The sequence below is a fragment of the Heloderma suspectum genome, chromosome 2 (genome assembly GCF_057233095.1).
Source record: "Heloderma suspectum isolate Gila_16-S chromosome 2, 16-S_ref, whole genome shotgun sequence".
NCBI lineage: Eukaryota > Metazoa > Chordata > Lepidosauria > Squamata > Helodermatidae > Heloderma > Heloderma suspectum.
This window is the reverse complement of record NC_139459.1, coordinates 230,323,467-230,342,600: the sequence shown is the minus strand read 5'-3', so window position 1 is coordinate 230,342,600 and position 19,134 is coordinate 230,323,467. Positions and strand designations below refer to the sequence as shown.

The window sequence follows — 19,134 nt, the reverse complement described above, 5'->3', positions numbered from 1 at the left end:
CAGCTCTAAAGTTGTTAGAGGTGCAATATTTTTTCCAAATATAACAGTCCAAGTTACATTAGCCATAGACCACACTACTCAGAAGTCAAAATGACCAAAGTTATTTCCTTAGGTCTTAAAGCTCTGGGCAGTATCCAATGGGGCTGATCCACCTCTCCTCGTTCCATTGCACTTGCAAGACCACTGCTCTCGCAACAAGGCCTTTGTGCTTCTAAAAATAACCTTGGAAATGCTTGTTTCCAGATCAGAACAAGTTGGTGGATGGTCCCGCAAGCACACAGACACAATAGGATATTACCCTATGAATGGGACAGGAGTGCAATACTTCACAGCCAGCTTGGAGGGATTACATATCGTTAAAAGGAAGGACCCTTCTCACTCCTGCATTCTGAGCTCTCTAACTTTCCAGATAATGCATAAATTGAGAAATGCCAGAGTTCAGCTGGAAGCCATAGGCCAAGGGCAGGAGAACCTGAGGCTCTCCAGACACTGGACCCCAACTCCCATCACTTCCAGCCAGCACAACCAATGGTGAAGGATGGAAGTTGTAGTCCCGCAACGCCTGGAGAGCCACAGGTTCCCCACTCCTGCTGTAGACCATCTTCCAATACTGATTGCAGTTACTCTATGCGAGGTAAAGACACTCTGCATACGCTCACAGGCACAGTGCTTATTGTTGCTACTGCATATCTTACAGAGCTAAGCCCTAACATTGACAGAAATTCCACAATTATGTCCCTGGCTGAAATTAAGTCCTGGATGTATGGAAAGAAAGAGGAAGAAAGGCTGGCAGAGGGGATGGAGAAAAAAGGGAAGTGAAAAGGATTTTTAAAAGAGGAAGAAAATATTGAATGGGAATGAGAAAAGAGCAACAGAGTGACAAAGAGAGGTTGGATCTCAAAAGAATATATTAAAAGGGATGTATAAGACTGAACAAAAATACATTGTGAAAAATTAAGGAACAGCAGTGCAAGGGGAGGCAGGGAGAATATATAAAGCAGACGATACAACCACATCCCATGTACAACAGCATACATGGGAAAGGTAAAAAAAAAAGCCTTCCCATTTTAGCAACACATGTGCAACAGGGCACCTCGATTCTGTCACCGCTCTAATAAACTAGTCATACAAACATAGTAGAAAAGTTGTCCAGACTTTAGGGAAATGGGGTCAAAACACACATGCCATTTTTGTGTACAATATAGAGGCAAGATATACAGCATGCTTCAGAAAGCCTAGAGCAGGAGGCAGAACCTCTGACTGGGTGGATCCAGCCATGGGGGCAGCCCAATCTGGCCCATGGAGCCTTTTGTGGTTCCTCCATGAGGTGGGGCTTAGGAATCCCCTTGGAGGACATCTCCCATTGTTATCAGCAATCTGAGATTGGAAGTAATAGTGGGAGAGTCTGTTACTGGCATGCCCTAGCAGCAGAATCCCCAATGTTATCTCTGATCTCAGATAACAGCAGAGATGTGGGGCGGCCTGACTCAGTCTGTCCTGGGAAGAACCAAGTAGCTTCCCATGGCACACGGCCTCCAGGGAGACACCAGGAGCAGCATGAAGCCAGGCACTCTGCTAGGGCCAGGAGGAGCAGCTGCTCCTCCCAGTGCTGGCTGAGTCCCTCTTTCCGTGTTGGGAGGAGGCACAGAACTCCTTCCAGCATGGAGGAAATGGGGGGATGACATGGGGGAGTACACCCCCTGATGTCATCCAGCCCACAGTGGACCTAGTGGGAGGTACAATCTCACCTTCTTGGATCTAGAACTCAGAGGCCCATAAAGAGTTCAGAAACAGGGAGTTGTGCAGGAACTGGTTGGATCCAGTATTAGTCATGCTTAGAGAAGATCCACTGAAATCATTAGATTTAGATTAGTCATGACTACATTATGCCACTGATAAGGGTCTACTCTAAACCTGACCAAGTCTAGATCCAACCAAGGAGGACATGACAAGCATTTTGCTAGCTTTTCAGGATGTATCACTGCTAAAAGGATTTCAGAAAGGAAAAAGTGGTGATATGGAAAGTTTTGCAAAGTTAGAACTCTATACTGCTGAGCTTCATACAGTTCTTAAACCTACCACAAAAATTCATACTCGGTTATTAACTTTAATAGTTAGTATTAACATATTGGGCTGGTTCGTACAATCAAATAAGTCACTGTTGCAGCACGTGTGAATATTCAGGCCACAGCTTGCCGTATCATCCGAACCCAGGCAGCAGGGGTTGTGCAAGGGTTAAACAACCCTTGCATAAACCATCGCTATTCTAGGGTTATGTGGGGGTTGCTTAACCCTCGTCACCCGGATTCAGATGACATGACCAGCTGCGCCCTCAATATTCAAAAACCACCCAGTATGCACCACAGTGGGCCGCCATGATCATGTGAACTGGGTCATCCAGCCCATCAGTAATTTTCCAAGCAGCCAAAACATGCAAGCACAACTTCACTGTATACCAAAACAGAACATGGCCTTAGAACTTCAGTCTTCAAACTGTTCAGCTGACAAAGCTCTATTCACTGTAGCACAACTGGAACCTATATAGCATTTAGTGTTTGAATAGCGGTTGACAAACTTGACATAGTGTATTTTAAAAATTAAATACACTGCAAACCAAAAGTGCACTTCTTAATATTAAGGCTTGCTCATATTTGGCATTTGTTCTGCAAATGATTAAGAAAAGTGTTACCTCTAGATATGCCTTACGTTCCCCAATATTGCCCACTAGTAGAAACTGTCCACTATATTTTAACCAAGCCATCAATACAGATTATGTCAAATCATTATCAGTGTTTAATCAAATGTGTAGCTGAAAACAGGATACACGTTTCAATGTTGGCCCCAACAATATAACCAGTAACGTCAAAATTTATTCTGATGAACTTGCCCTGCAGGGAAAACATAGATAAGAAGTTATATTTATCCAAAAGAGGATTTCAGGGTGGTAGATATAAAAAACAAATATTAAATAGAATAGCATAAAACCTAAACAATACAGTAAAACTGAGAAGCCTAAAAACTATTTCAACCAGCTAAAAATTTAAAGATTAATGGGTAAATAAAAAAGTTAACCTGGTGCCAAGAAGAGTACAATGGTGGCACCAGGCATGCCTCCTGTGGGAGAGTATTCCAAAGACGGGGCACCACTATAAAGATTTTGTACATGAAAAATGTATTTCTTATAGACTGAATAAAGAGAAAGGCTTCCTCTGATTATGTTAATGAATGGGCAGGTTGATATTTTACATATTCAAGTTCCTTTAAATTAAGAATTACACTGAATAGTATACCTTACATTCAAAATTTATTAGCAGCAGCAATATCCCTCAACTACAGTTGAATCTATTAAATCAATATTATAATGCATTTTTAGTATACCACTGCTACACTTCAATCTGGCAAAAATTCATAATCCATTTCTCCTTTAGGGGAGGTTCTCTCTCTTATCAAGTCAGAGTTTTAAAATCCTAACTACTGGAGATTACTTTTATACATAAATAAACCACCATCTGGAGTGCATTAAACTACTCATTACAAAAGTAGTGCCAGAGCCATTGGAGTGATTATGTTCACAACATCAATGCAGACTTAAAGAAAAAATATAATAGAAAACAGATGCTAAGTCTTTCACAGAAAAAAAAAAAACTTCACTGTATTCATGTAATCCTTGTGGCTTCCATAAGAAGTGGACAAAACGGAATATTGAGCAGTGAAACCTGTGACGTTATAGCAAGCATTCCATCTGTGGAGCGACAATTAGTATTGAAAACTATGGCTGAAAGCAGGCCAAATACTTACTATTCCACAATACCCCCATGCTTTGAGTGAGGCTTGGTAGATCTATCCCAGGGATACGGAATGTGTGGCCTTCCAGATGTTACTGGACTGCAGCTCCCATTACTACTGGCTATTGGTGATTGCAGTTGCAGTCCAGCAACGTTGGGGGGGGGGAGACACATCCCCCATCTTTGATCTAACCCAGCCAAGTTACAAGGAAGTGCCTTCCTCATCAAATCCTGTTTAACATATTCTAATCTGTGTTCTTGATTAATATAAAAAGTTATTAGCTTTTGCATTGTTCATTTATTTTTTTAATCCAGAAACACACTCAAGTGCATATGAAATGCAGGCTAAAGCATCTCTAGTGGAGATGTTTTGCCCATAGCTTTGTGTAAGGGCCTCATAAAGCATTCTGACCCTACATCCAACCCCCTTAAATACTAATCCCCATTTTTTGCTGTTTTGTGACTCTCACCAATCCAGGTTAAATGAAACCAGATATGCTCCTGAACTTGCTTTGAGAACATGGGTTTAACTGGAGCCCTCAGAGTGAGTTTAAGAGCACACCTAGTTTCAAGTTCAAACCTCTGATATAAAGGGGAAGCAGGCTTCCAGTCCAATCCCTGCTTAATGCCCCCCAAGCCCAGCCCTTGAGGAGGACAGTATAGAAGCACTTACAAACCCAAAATATATCAGTCTTCTCAGATATTTGTTTTACTTTATGTCCTCATTCTGATGGATCCAGTGAGTATACCACATCAGATCTTTTGTTAGTTTGTTAAAGCCTTATTAGGTTTTACTCCCTGGTCTAAACTAGACTATAGTGCCTTGTCTAAGGCCATACCATGAAATCATAGCCAAAGTAATATTTGAACCAGGGACTCTCATGCTCATACTCTGCCACTTAAGAATGCTAACTACTGGTGTAGAGAACACACGTATGTGTTATATAGGAAATAGTGCACAAGACTATATTGAAAGGAAGATTGGAATGCTAGCTATAAACCAAATAAAGTGGCTGGCTAAAATGTGCTTGGAAACAGCAAGGGGGAAGGCACTAATAATGTCACAAAACAGGAGAGGAAGTGTTCTCAGGTTCCTAGAAAAACTTTTATTAGGCCCAATGTGTCTCCTTCCTCAGGGGCCACTTGTCTTTCTCCAAAAGGAATGAAGAAAATCTTACTGATGCTTCCTCTAATTGCAAAAGACTCACATGAGGTCCCTAAGAAAGGAAATTTATTTCCAAAAAGCACTGAGCCCAATAAAAGATTTTCTAGGCACCTGAAAACACTCTCTCCTCTTTTATAAGATAAAAATATTCTTGGTTATCTCTCCTTTTGTTGGGAAAGAGGTATAAGAGCAAATCAGTTCTTTTTATTCTGAACTTCACCGTTGCAGCATGAATTACCTACTGAAAAATTTAAACTAAGCTCATATTTTCATGTACATGTCATATGTAAACACAGAACTAGGATACTTGAGCATATCCTACTTATTAAGACATGCACATACTAACACAACAAGGAACAGGTTCATTTACTTTTGTAACTGGCACCTAGATGAGCATTTATTTGAGGGCTAGAATACACCCACATAAGGGCCTGAGATTTTGCACACTTGAATCAATAGATTTTGGGGGGCCAAGAGTTACCTGCCCTTTAATATAAGTTATATTATATTGTCAGTTCGTTTAAGTGAGTTTGTCTAGAAAGAACTGTTAAACATTTAATTAAGAGTTGTTTTTAAAAAAGAACAGACTTACAAAACGGGAGGAATTATCATTTTTCACAGTCTTTGCATTCCCAAAGGATTCCAGAATTGGATTGGCCTGTAGAAGCTGACGTTCCAGTTCACCCTAAAACATACATAGACAGACACGCAAAGTTATGCAAACCCAATCCAGGAGCAGCATGCTTTCCCAGGTGCAGTTTCCTTTCAGTTGCCTTGACCCCATTTGTCTTCTCAATACAGCATCTTTAAAATAGACTTAATGCTGTTAACATTTGAGATTTACTATAACAGTAAAAGCAGTTGAAAAGTATGGCATTACATTGAACACAAAAGATCAAATTAAAGTGTGGGCTAATGAATAAAGCACAGGGTTACTAATAAACTCTTTCAGACAAAAAAACTTCATGCCCCACCCTTCCACTGAGGTGGAAGTAAATTAACTCTGGGTTGGCAAAAATCAAGATTTTTTTAAATTATTTTGCAAGATGGGCATTTAGCATTAGCAACTGTGGAGAATATATATGTTTGTCATTGATTGATCTATACAGTTTTGAGAGATTTCTGCTTTCGTGCCTAATTAAATAGTTTGACCTTGCAGAAATTGGTTTGAGCTGGACAGACCATCATGGCTGAATATTTAATGAACTTTACTTCTTGCCTTAGATCTGACTGTTCTCAAACTTGAGATCAAAACATTATCCATAAGAACATGCACAGGAGATAAAGCCAATTTTGCAAGTTTATTTTAAAGCCTCTTAAACCTTAAAGGAGTGTCTCCGTTGCCAGACTAGACATCTTAGGAAAAATTATTATACCACTGATGCCTATTTCAACACCTGTGTGTACCCATTAGCCCAATGAAGAGACAAACTGGTGGAAGATATGATATTGCTGCCTTGGCTTGGGCGGGGTGGGTGGGGGGAGGAGAGAAGAGATGGTGAATTTATATCTGGAATATAATTGGAAAATTAATATTAGCAACACTAAAAGGCCTGCTTTTTCCAGTCAATCTTACCGTTTATAGAACACACGTGTACCTTAGAAATGCTGCCTTACAGCCGAGACCTCCATTCACAAGCATTTATTCAACTGCTTTTAAATACCAACCAATATCTTGCAATAAGTTTAGTTTTGTTTGGTCATAATTACAGATGTTTTAAAGAGTTTTGTCTACTATATTTAATGTTTGTGCAGAACCTTCTTAGAGTGCATTCTCTGAACAGATTTCTTGCTCAGTCTCTTGATGGAGTATTCTCTGCTTATCCATCCACTTAGTCTCATGTTCAGTCTCACCGATTCCAGTAGGAGAGATTTAAGCAAGTGCATTAGTCTCCCACTGAAAGCAGTAGCATTTAACTGTGCTTAACATTTGCTGAATTGTGCCCTATATAGTCAGACAAATAATGTAATGTAATTTCAAAGGGTTGTTTCCAACCCTGGCTGTCCACCAGCAGAAACAGCTGGAGCAACAGTCTTCCCCTTGCCCCTGCAGACACCCCACCCCCACTAAAATTTGCTCCAGAGGATTGAAGAACTCTTTGGAGAAGATCTGCGGATTTGGGGGGACACAGTGGGGAGGGAGAGCAAGGGAAAGTCTCATTGCGTGAGTGGAAGTCTGATCGCACAATGTTAGATTTAAGCCACAGAAATGTATCTCCATATTCAACCAGGACTCCAAGCATTATATAATCAATAGATCTTTAGTATCAAAATAATTTGAGAAAGTCCAATGTTCTATTAATTTGGTAAAAGCCTATCACTCAAAGCCTCCCACAGAGGAAAACACACATTGTTATCTATTGCATTTTAACTATGTATAGCAGGTTCTTGCTAGCTCTGTTTTTATATAAGATCACTGACCTAATTTCAGAAAAAATGCTTTCCAGTTGAAAAGGCAGAAAAACTAAAATACCATACAAAAGCCAAGTAACAGATATCCCATTCATATGAAAACAAAATGTAAGCGATCAGCTCACATAGGTGGTCTGGTCTGACAAGAAGAAAGAGCCTTAAGTGTTGCATAACAATATTGACTGTAGTAATGGGTTCTGTGGCTGAACTTAAGAGAGGCTAAAGGAACAGAGCTAGTCAGTAATAGGCTGATCTCAGTTTGGACAGTTCTGAAGATCTGAAGGATGCCAAAAAAACTCCTTCCATGGAATGCTGGTGCTATCTCCTGTTACAGTCCATGCGCACCAGCATAGCATACCTTCAGTTGTCTCCAACAAGCAAAATCAAAGTTGAGTTCACTGAAAAGAGAAACCAATTTGCCCCCAAAAGTGTATGAGCAATGTGACAGTGCTAATCTGTTTGTTATTTGGTCTTTACAAAATGCCTTGAAGTCTGTAGAATTACTTACCTATAAACTCATCAAAATATGCTTCAAATTTAATTCCTACTTATAGGACCCTATGACATTCCTTGGCTGTCTTGGTGCCATGTATCCACTCTTATAAACAAGAGCACCTGAAGATCATCCTATTCTGTAATATTTCACAGAAGCTTTAAACTGAAGGCAAAATTTGCACTGCCTTTCAGGTAAATTGAGTGAGATCTTGGAAAAAGCATCCAAAATGTTCTGCAGGTGTGATAGCATGCAATATATTCATGCAAATCAGCAGTGTAGTGATAGATAAGGAAGAGAGGCATTGCTCTCAGCATCCCTGTGATTTGGCTCATTGTGAGAGCAAGTTAAGAAGCTAGAAGAGCTACATGCTACTCACATACAACAGGGATCCACTCTGCAGTTCAAAATGACAATGAAACAGAATGTTAACGATTATGAACTAATGAGAGCTACAGAAACACACTGGGATTAAGAATTCAAAATGTTTTATTGGATTCCTACAGGATAATTAACTTGTCAGCTTTTTAGATAGCCTAGAGCAAAGTTGTAACCACCAACTCTTCATCAACTTCACAAAAAATTAAATAAGCCTAGTTAACATGACAACAGCATCCTTGAGGTAGCAAGAATATACGTCTTGCCTAATCAGGCTACATTGCCAGGGAGGCCCACCATTTTTTTTTGCTCTTCTCCAGCCACCCTAGCCTACGGATAGTTAGCCATCTGTCACTGATTAACATTGGTCCACAAATGTTCTGGAGTAAAAACCTAAAATATATTATATCACTCCCATGCTTTTTCATAGGAAACAAGCAGTATTAGTCCTTCCCTGCTAATAGAGCCAAAGTAGCTTGAGCTCACACACTGCACCAAATAGCTCACCAGCCTACGACCTAGCAAATCATGGAGCACTCCACCTTCAGCAGGATTTAGGGCACACCTGCATTCCACGATCCAAGGGAGTCACTGGTGAAACTCTACTCATTCTAACAGCAGGTTTTCTTTCAGTTTCAGCTTAAACAGGTATGGAAAATTCATCAATTCAAGACATTATACAGGAAGTAATAGGCTATGTGTTTAATCAGGTCTGGCAAAAAAAATGAGTTACGGGAGAAGGGAGGGAAAGGGGAATCAATGCAATCTGCCCTAGGATTCACACATCAGCCCCACCCTATCGTTCCCAGTCTCTAGAAGAGCCAATGAAGTCACACTTCATTGTGCCTAGCCCTAAGAAGCCTAAAGTTCAGCTTTACCCTTGGCCACAGGAAATCTGTAGGCATTCCAGCACTAAATATTTTAACTTTCCCCATAAAGTCAATAAAATATTGGACAAGTACACCCAGTAAGCTCGGACTCTTCAGGGCTCACTGCTTTGTCTGTTATACTGGAGTGGTGTGCTCACTAAAGGGTAGTTATATCTTTGTGCTTCTGTTCATATGCAATAATGAAATTTACTATTAGCTGCATGCCTGTACCAGAAATTAATTGTATACTTATATTGGATGTTGACAGGTAGTCTCCTAAAAAATGTAAAACAAGAGAGCAAGATTAATCCTATATACAGTTTAGAAGCATTAAAAAGACACTTGCCTGGTGCTTCACTGGCTTAGGTGACTCGGGCTGTTTGTTGCAAACAAACAAATTCACATGTTAGCAAATCTGACCTTCCTCTCCCCCCTCCCCCTTTGCAAGATTTCATTCTCATAGATGCTAGCATTTTGTTTAACCACCTATTCATAGCAATCGCTACATTTAAGCCAGACAGGATTAAATGTTAACCTTCTTGTTCAAAAGACAGTTGACTATCTACAAGTAGTATTAGTTGGTATCTCACGATTTAGGCTCTACAGTATTTAGAGGTCCGACACTGGCATTTTAGAAAAGATTTGGACTGATATTACAATATGGGAAGATATATGCTCTCTCAAGCATTAGATACATGTAGTATTTGCCCAATAGCCGAAGCACAGAAGGCTTCAGCTATCAGGCACCACAGAAATGTTATAAATACATATTTCAAACAGGCTGTCAAAACCCCTGATCAAATGGAACATTTGCTCCCTGGACCACACAGAGGTCTTAACTCTGTTTTACATGAATGCCTGTGCCAGGATCCAACATCTCTAATGCATATTCAGGGCCTCTAACATGCATAGAGATTTTGGTGTGCAGGAGCTGCTCTGATCTTTTGTGAGATGATGGAATACTCCCTGGTTTTGCACATGAAGAAACTCTCAGAAGAAAATGTGACACCAACATGCAGACTTCTACATGTGTATAAGGCATCTGCAGTGCTCTAGAACATCTCCCAAACTTCATTCACCATAACACAAAATTTGCCAAAGTTTATTAATGGGTACCGTACCATCCAATTTTATTTATCTATTTAATGCATAAGTCAAGCCGTCAGAGGGCCTACCATTCTTCTCTGTTCATAATGCCATTGTTCAAAACTGGATACAAGTTAAATTAAAGCTACCCAACTAGAGTTGCATCATCAAGTATCATAGTTCATAGAAAGCAATGAAGTCTAATGGTGCAAATTTAACCTTGCACTTCTGAGATCTGAATTAGACACCTAGTTTTACATTTACTGTGCACTATACACTGAATAATGTGGACACACATTATGGCCAGCAAGTCCCAAAACATGACAAGTCAACTGATGGCAATGCCAGGGATATTTTTATTATGACCAATATGCAGTTTAGACAAGAAGGCTGCATTCTTGTTAATTGTGCCCCATAGCTAGAAGTAGTTTTAGAGCTCGAAGGTAGAGTGCATTAGCAGGATTTCAAGTGGTACAGCTCCACACTCTTTTTCACAAGTAGCAGAGTCAAGTTATGCAAATATATAATTTATAGCATTGAAGAATTGAGAGTAGGCTTACCAGGTACACACCTTAGAGCAGTCTTCTCCAACCTGATGCCCTCCAGATATTTTGGAATATAACTCCCACCATCCCTGATTACTGGCCCTGCTGGCTGGGGCTGATGGGAGTCCCAAACATCTGGAGGGCACTAGGTTAGGGAATGCTATCTTAGAGACTTAGACCTGTAAGACACACACTATGCTTTCACAAATATCCAGAGTTAATGATGCTCTATTTCCAGCTTCCCCACAAGGTGTTATTACGGTAGGCAGAGTAGATCTGGAGAGGATGCATATATTGCAACAACCACATTTGTGTGTGTGGGGGTGCATACACACACAGTATGGATGCTCTGTGCATACATGCATGAAGCGCATGTCCATTCAAACCATGAGGCCTCATCAGTAAAGACCAAGTTGCCTCTAACAATAACAGATGGGTTTTGCCCCCAAATGCAACACTGTCCCAAATTCAGTACTATTTCCTCCAAAAGAATCAGCCACTAATTTATACTCAGCCATTCATTCATATGAAAAAAAATTAAGGGGCAGACTCAAATATAATTTGGGTATGGGACTAAATTCTAAATGACAAGGTAAGGGGCTGGTTAGGTGCCCTCTCACCTATGTCTCCTACTGCAGTGTATTTTGCTCCACAGAACTCAAATGATGGCCTCTGAGATCTGTGGCAGCTCCATCCAAAGCATTCAATCTCAGTTTTGGTGCACACAATACTGCAACAGAATCCTGCAAACTAGCTTTTGTATTTATAATAATGATGATGCCAACTAAGGAGAAGGATAAACGGCTTAGGTTTTAACTTTTTAACTCCTAGCTAAACAATTAAATGCCATTAGAGACATCTAACTGCATATCACTATATCAAATAGTCTCAAATATTCATCACAAGAATTCTAATGCTAACAAGCAAAAGCATCAAGATATGTTTTAATATCCAAGAGTATAGAGGTGGGGTAGTGGACCTGTAAAGAACATTTCATTCAAGAATATGTGACGCCTATTGCATATTGTACAATGTATATTTAGAAGAATTCACCGTAACAAGAGCACATTGAATTTCACAGAAACATTCTATCATGTTGCATCCAACCTTTGATGATTTGTAGGTTCTAAAGACAACAATGAGGTGAATAACCCATTCATATTTCCCCGAAGTATCTCTTGCAGGCCAGAGGGAGCCCTTTCTTGATCAATAGGCAATGAGGCAAACAGCAGTGCTTACAAACTAGTTTACAAATTTTAAATCACTTTTTTTTAATATATCGTTCTTTTGAGGAGGAAGCTGGTCTCTTAACAGAGTGTTAGTCTTATGTACAGTGTATGACAAATACAGATAATCAAGCATGAAATGCTGCATAAAAACTTACAGGAATATTGTGGTCCTTTCTTCCTTTATGAGAGGAAGCAACGTGTGCGAGATACTGAATGACTTTCTTGGTGTTCTCTGTTTTTCCAGCACCCGATTCACCTCTGCAAGAACATACATAGTTTAAAGCTAGATTTGCCGAAGAAAAACAAAAGTCACTACAGGCCTTCATTACAATTTAACTGATAGGATAACATTTTTAATGTTAGGTTTACACAACTGCAGGGTACTTCTTTTTCCTGAAATATCAGAAGATGTGGAACTGACAATTGTACCAACATAAGCTGTTCTACAGTATGGCCTGGTTCACACACAACAACAGGCCATCGGTTATTTGAGGGTTGTTTCCCTGTCAAACAAGCCATGCCACCCAGGTATGAATGACACGACATGCCACACCCGGGAAGATAATTAGGCAAATGGCACCCAGCACACGCCAGCATGCACTAAAGCTTAAACAATCCACTGTGGATTGTTTAAGGCGTGGTGATCATGCAAACCAGGTCTATGTTGTTTAAATCACTGTTGTACAATAGTGACGGTATTCAAAGCACTTTTTCAAAGCACTTTTTCAAAGTACTTTTAAAATTAAAATTCTCAAAGGTCATGAACAAGCCTTTCTTATTGCAATGCCAGTGGTGGAAGTTTAAGTATAAGTACAAGGTAAGAAAGTGAAAATCAATTTTCGTTAGTAGTTGGCCTAGCAAAATATCATTTATACAGCTTTTAGTATGCTCAGTGCTTTAAAATATTAATCTTGCTTATCTTCAAAACCATCCTTTTGTTGCCCATGGTTTGTTGTTGGTCAAACAACCCAGAGTTAACCTATTAACAACCCAGAGTTTCTAGGTTCGGGCATCACGAAACCCAGGAATGTGGCATTCCTGGGTTGTTAATTTAAATCAGAAATGGCACATGCATGACTCATGTACTCCACCCCTCCCACAATTCTCAGGTTAAACAACCTAGGACTTGCCCAGCATGACATGCAAACCAGGTCAATAAGTCAAGACATCTTGTCATACATATTTAAGAGACACATGCTGCTGGGAGTGACTTAAAAGGAACCCAAGTCAATACCTTTAACATCAAACATAGATTCTAAGAGCCACTGCAGAATGTTTGTCATAATGTTCAAGCGCATGGAGATTGAGGTTGATGATATGAGACACTTGACAAAGCTACTTTTCTCTAAAATGTTCAGATTGAAACAATTCCATCTTGGAGACATATAAAGCACGTCAAACAGTTGAACAGTCCTTGCACTGTTCACACCAAGATACACAAGTCCAAGTAACATTGGAGATTAGTAGTCTATGAGCTACTGAAAGGGTAAAATCCACTTCCTCAGAATAGTCTGGCACTCTGTACGCTCCCTGCTGAGATGTTGTAGTCAGGATGTGTGGACTGGGAAATACAATCAGAAATTGAAGGATGTTCGCCTCCAACCACAGTTTTAGTGGAGCATCTATGCACACAACTAGCAGTTTCAGGCACGAAGACCTGCAAGGTCAATATAGAGCAATGAGAATCAACTGCCACTGTAAAGGTGGCCTTAGACCCCACTCATCAATCTATATTGTCGTGAGCCAATGTCCTTGTATGTTTGCCTCCTTTCTTTGAGTTATGACACAAGGCCCATATAACTGGAATGGCAGTAGAGATAACCTAGAGAACTACTGTAATGTCAATCAAGGTAGAATTCAGTTTCAATTGCCTTGCTTTCATCTAACCCCAACAATGGAATGTCAGTTTTCACTGAGGCTGCAGGCAGACAGGGAGGTAGAGCTAGACTGGAACAAAGATTCAGTCAGCTCTATCAGCTAGGTGCCTCAAATTGTGTGTTGAGCAGGACAGTGTTAAAATAGCCCCGTTTAGTTTCAAAACCTGGACTATTTGTGTTTAATCTCGGTGGATAACCAAGCCAATCCAGAAAATCACCCCCACAGATGCAGAACTTACCTGAAACACATTAATATTTAAGAAAATTAAAGAAACTAATTGTCAGCGTGGTGGTTACATGAACATAATTTGGAAGCTTTTCTATGATTACATTATCAGCAGTGAGAGAAAATGTAACATAAACTTGAGATTAACTAAAGGGAATCCGGTTAACAATGCCAAAACGATGAGTGTAGCAAGTAAAACAGCTAACTGAACTGCTATCGTTGCTGTTCAAAGAATACTACCCCTGCACAACACTCCCCAGCACAATACTTGTATTTCAAAAGCTACACAGAACATGTTAAATAATCTAATTTCCATTTGACTTCCTCTGCATACTACTTAGATGTGAAAAGGCTAAAAGCATTACTATGTTCCAACTCCAGAAATAAGACTATGACCAATGTTCAGAAAAAACTCTAAATTCTAATTTCAGAAAAGGAGGGAGCAATCCTATGGGGATAGTCGGCCACCTTCAAAATCGGAGGCGACCACCTAGCCAATGCACAGTGGGAGGAGCGTGAAGGGGGTAGTCTCCTCTGTGCTCCAGCCACCCTGCATTCGCAGCTAGATGGCCAATTTCAGCTGTCTAGCCACAGGACTTCAGAGGGTGGGGAGGCTGGATGACACATAGAAAGTGTCATACCAGCACTTACGAATTCCCTATCCCCAGGAACTCCCCCTGCTCCATGCTGCTTTTACGGGCATGGAGCACGGGGACGATCCATGCTGCCTATGAAGTGGAGGGGGTGGGGAGGAGGCTTTCTGGGAATCAACCTCGGAGCATGGGCTCAGAGGTTGGTTCCTGGGAACCGACCAATCCTATGACCATCTAGCCACTGTCTAGCAACCACAGGATTGTGCTCTAAGTCATAAGAGCTAAAGTGGTCCTTAGCTACCCAGATCCCTGTGTCCAATGGTCCAATGAAGATCAAAAGTGAAGAAGTGCAAGAGAAACTGAGAGCAAAGATGAAACAAGACAGAAAAGGACCTGTCAAGTAAAGTGTCTGCCAGCCTCACTGCACGTACTTTTATATGTTTGTTCTTATCAGAAGTGGGAGCTTACAATAGTGGTGGTACCAATCAGAAATGAGTTATACCCCTGTCCCAGGTTTTACCCTGTGGTGAGTTTGTTGGTGAGCGATAAGGTGAACGTCACAGAATTCCTATATGCTTTTAGTAGCCACCCAGACATCTGTGTAGTTTGGCCTAACCGGCAGCTTTGTAATTAATTATGTAGGCCTTTCACACAGGCCAGCAATTTACAATTTTCACTTTGGAGCTGTTCTCCAGCTGAATTGGCTCATCCTGAGATGAGATAGGTTTAACTTCCCATAGGAAAGAGAGCCCCCCATCCCGCCCCGGGATGAGTACAGGTAGCCTGTCAGTTCTTGAGCTTGGAGGGAGAAGACACCTATAAAACCCAACCTGCAGGCTTTGTCCTTTGGTCTCACTCCATGAGGGAAAATATGCTACCATCCTGGAGAAACTTGTGGCTCTAAGAATGACTTCTCATCAATCTTGGGGGCCCAGACAGACACCCAGGTTGTGACAAAGGTACCTGCTTTGCCAACTGATGAGAGGTGCGTGTTCTCTGCATATTTATTCTGCATCTATTTTCTATCAATAAACTGTCATCCTTTTGCACAAGTGGCTTTGTTTCATCTTGCTAATGGAAAAGAATCTAATTTGATGGGGCCTTGACAGAATCAGGACCCCAATCTATATATACCACTACTTTGTTCTAGGAATGTCTGTGTATATTCTTCTAAGTCCTTTCATCTGGATATCTTATCTAGTGGGTACAGTATCTTACACGACATCGAGTTGGCACATTTCCCACTGGGAAATCTTCTTTAAGTTTAAGGTAATTTCACAGTTGGCAAGAATATACGGAAGATCTGTATAGGAAGGAAATAATATCGGGGATAGATTTGACGGTGTGGTCAGTGAGTTAGAGCCAGACATCCTGAAGAGTGAGGTTGAATGGGACTTAAGAAGCATTGCTAATAACAAGGCAGCAGGAGATGACGGTATCCCAGCTGAACTGTTTAAAATCTTGCAAGATGATGCTGTCAAGGTGATGCATGCCATATGCCAGAAAATTTGGAAAACACAAGAATGGCCAACAGATTGGAAAAAATCAACCTATATCCCCATACCAAAAAAGGGAAGCACCAAAGAATGTTCAAACTATCACACAGTGGCACTTATTTCACATGCCAGTAAGGTAATGCTCAAGATCTTGCAAGGTAGATTCCAGCAATTCATGGAACAAGAATTGCCAGATGTACAAGCTGGGTTTAGAAAAGGCAGAGGAACTAGAGACCAAATTGCCAATATCTGCTGGATAATGGAGAAAGCCAGGGAGTTTCAGAAGAACATCTACTTCTGTTTTATTGACTATTCTAAAGCCTTTGACTGTGCGGATCACAACAAATTGTGGCAAGTTCTTGGTGGTATGGGGATACCAAATCATTTTGTATGCCTCCAAAGGAATCTGTATAATGACCAAGTAGCAACGGTAAGAACAGTCCACGGAACAACAGACTGGTTTAAGATTGGGAAAGGAGTACGGCAGGGTTGTATACTCTCACCCTACCTATTCAACCTGTACACAGAACACATCATGCAACGTGCTGGGCTTGATGAAGCCAAGGCTGGAGTTAAAATTGCTGGAAGAAACATTAACAATCTCAGATATGCAGATGATACCACTTTGATGGCTGAAAGCGAGGAGGAGCTGAGGAACCTCATGATGGAGGTGAAAGAAGAAAGTGCAAAAGCTGGGTTGCAGTTAAACCTCAAAAAAACCCCAAGATAATGGCAACCAGCTTGATTGATTGATAACTGGCAAATGGAGAGAACGTGGAGGCAGGGACAGACTTTGTATTTCTAGGCACAAAGATTACTGCGGACAGGAAATCAGAAGACGTTTACTTCTTGGGAGGAGAGCAATGACAAATCTTGATAAAATAGTGAAGAGCAGACACATCACACTGACAACAAAGGTCCGCATAGTTCAAGCAATGGTATTCCCTATAGTAACCTATGGCTGTGAGAGCTGGACCATAAGGAAGGCTGGGCGAAGGAAGATAGATGCTTTTGAATTGTAGTGTTGGTGGAAAATTCTGAGAGTACCTTGGACTGCAAGAAGATCAAACCAGTCCATACTCCAGGAAATAAAGCCAGACTGCTCACTTGAGGGAATCATATTAAAGGCAAAACTGAAGTACTTTGGCCACATAATGAGAAGACAGGATACCCTGGAGAAGATGCTGATGCTAGGGAAAGTGGAAGGCAAAAGGAAGAGGGGCCGACCAAGGGCAAGATGGATGGATGATATTCTGGAGGTGACAGACTCGACCTTGGGGGAGCTGGGGGTGGCAACGGCTGACAAGAAGCTCTGGCGTGGGCTGGTCCGTGAAGTCATGAAGAGTCGGAAGCGACTGAACAAATAAACAACAACAATTTCACAGTCATCCCAACCATTGTTCCTCCTATTGTTGTTGTTTTCCCCAAACCAGGAGGCATGAAGTAATAACATTCTGTGCCTTATCAGCATAGGTGTCATACACAAACTACTAGGCACAGTTCTTTTTTCTAGCTAGTATCGGAATATGTGTCAAAGTTCCATTCTGCCTATCAGCAGCCATGAGATGTTAATCCAAACAAGTTTTGTTGTTCTTTCTCCAATCTTGCAGAAAGCAAAATTAAAGCATAACAAGCTGCACTGTACTTTCCAAATGGAAGCTCTTTTCACATCCTTTAGTTCTGATATGTTATATTGCCATATCATCAAACATCAAAAGTCCACAATGTTCTTGCACATAATTCTGGGCTCTAGAAAATTAAGTCTGACTTCTTCAAATGCAAGTCTGGGGTCTTCTTCCAGGTCTCCACATGAATCTCCTCCAGAATCTTTATTAAGCTATTTGATCGCATTAGCAGTCTGCAGCTTCTTCAGGATTCAGTCAACAATATTTAATCCTTTCAGTACCAAATTAACTTACAGCAAGGCCCCTAGAATGATTCTTTTCCTCAGAACCATTCTACCGGGAAGGAGAAGAACTATGAACAATTCCAAATATCTAATCAACAAGTACTTCAACCATTTCATGAAACAATACTTCAATCATTTATAGCAATGGTGCAACCAGATCCAGATGTGGTTGCAAGCCACCCTCAGATGGGTTGCAGCAGTGCTGCCACTGCCATTTTGCTTTGAGGGCAGGATGGGCTCTACCCCCTTTACTGCTGAGTTCCATTCCTTTACCACTGGAGTCTATCCCTGTACTCCAGGGATTAGTAGTGGCTCCCAGATTGGGGTTCTGAGCTGGTCCTACCTCTTGACCAGCTGAAGACCACTGATTTGTATTGAAAACTATATGTGATCAGATGATCAAAAATTTAATCATAGCTGTGTACACTCTGCAACTAAAAATAAAGTAACAATTCTGCACTCAGGAAATCCAAATTCTGCTCCAAAAATTCTGCAATAAGCGGAAATTATGCAAATTGAGAAGATTTCCACAATATCCATTTTGCATAAAGTGTTTTTTTTGGCGGGGGGAGTCGGGTTCAGGACATATGCAGGCCACTCTGCCCTCACCCATCTTATTCAGCCACTTCTCTGGTGGCTGAGATTTTAGCAGGCATTGTCCAAACGCATCACGGCCAATATGGCTAGAATTTCATCACTGGATACCTAAACCGAAGCAGAAGATCTAGGTACTGTACAATGGGAATGGGAAGGAAGGTGAGTATCAAGAGTCTACAAAAGGCAAACAAATGGAGGACTGATATAAATCTTTGCTGCCTGCCAACAACAGCTACAAAGCACGAGTGATACTTTACTGGCCTCACTTAATGGAGACAGAGGCAGAAATACACAACCTATGAAAGTTGGCTGCACCGTGGGTTGGAGTGGAAAGAAATGAGTCTTGTAGCACAGGAGTCCCCAACCCACGGGCCAGTACCGGTCCGTGGCCTGTAAGGGACCGGGCCGTGGCAGGGGTGTGGGAACCCCCCCTTACCTTGGGCCCGTGGGGGGAGGAGGCAATCCGTCCCTCCC

General features: G+C 41.1%; 2 protein-coding genes across 4 annotated transcripts in view; one reads left to right on the top strand and one right to left on the bottom strand.

Moving 5' to 3' along the window:
- MYH10 (myosin heavy chain 10) overlaps window positions 1-19,134 on the bottom strand; it is a 128,119-nt gene that overhangs the window by 68,134 nt on the left and 40,851 nt on the right. For 2 of the 3 annotated variants that reach the window (XM_084838378.1, XM_084838380.1), the window contains exons 5-7: window positions 12,118-12,220; window positions 5,543-5,635; window positions 2,825-2,888 (exon numbers count right to left, since the gene is read on the bottom strand). In XM_084838378.1, coding sequence (XP_084694504.1) covers window positions 2,825-2,888; window positions 5,543-5,635; window positions 12,118-12,220 — 260 coding nt within the window. Of the gene's footprint in view, window positions 1-2,824; window positions 2,889-5,542; window positions 5,636-9,448; window positions 9,479-12,117; window positions 12,221-19,134 lie in introns of all 3 variants that reach the window. The other variant, XM_084838379.1, reaches the window with a different exon arrangement.
- NDEL1 (nudE neurodevelopment protein 1 like 1) overlaps window positions 1-19,134 on the top strand; it is a 166,031-nt gene that overhangs the window by 106,195 nt on the left and 40,702 nt on the right. The window lies entirely within an intron of this gene.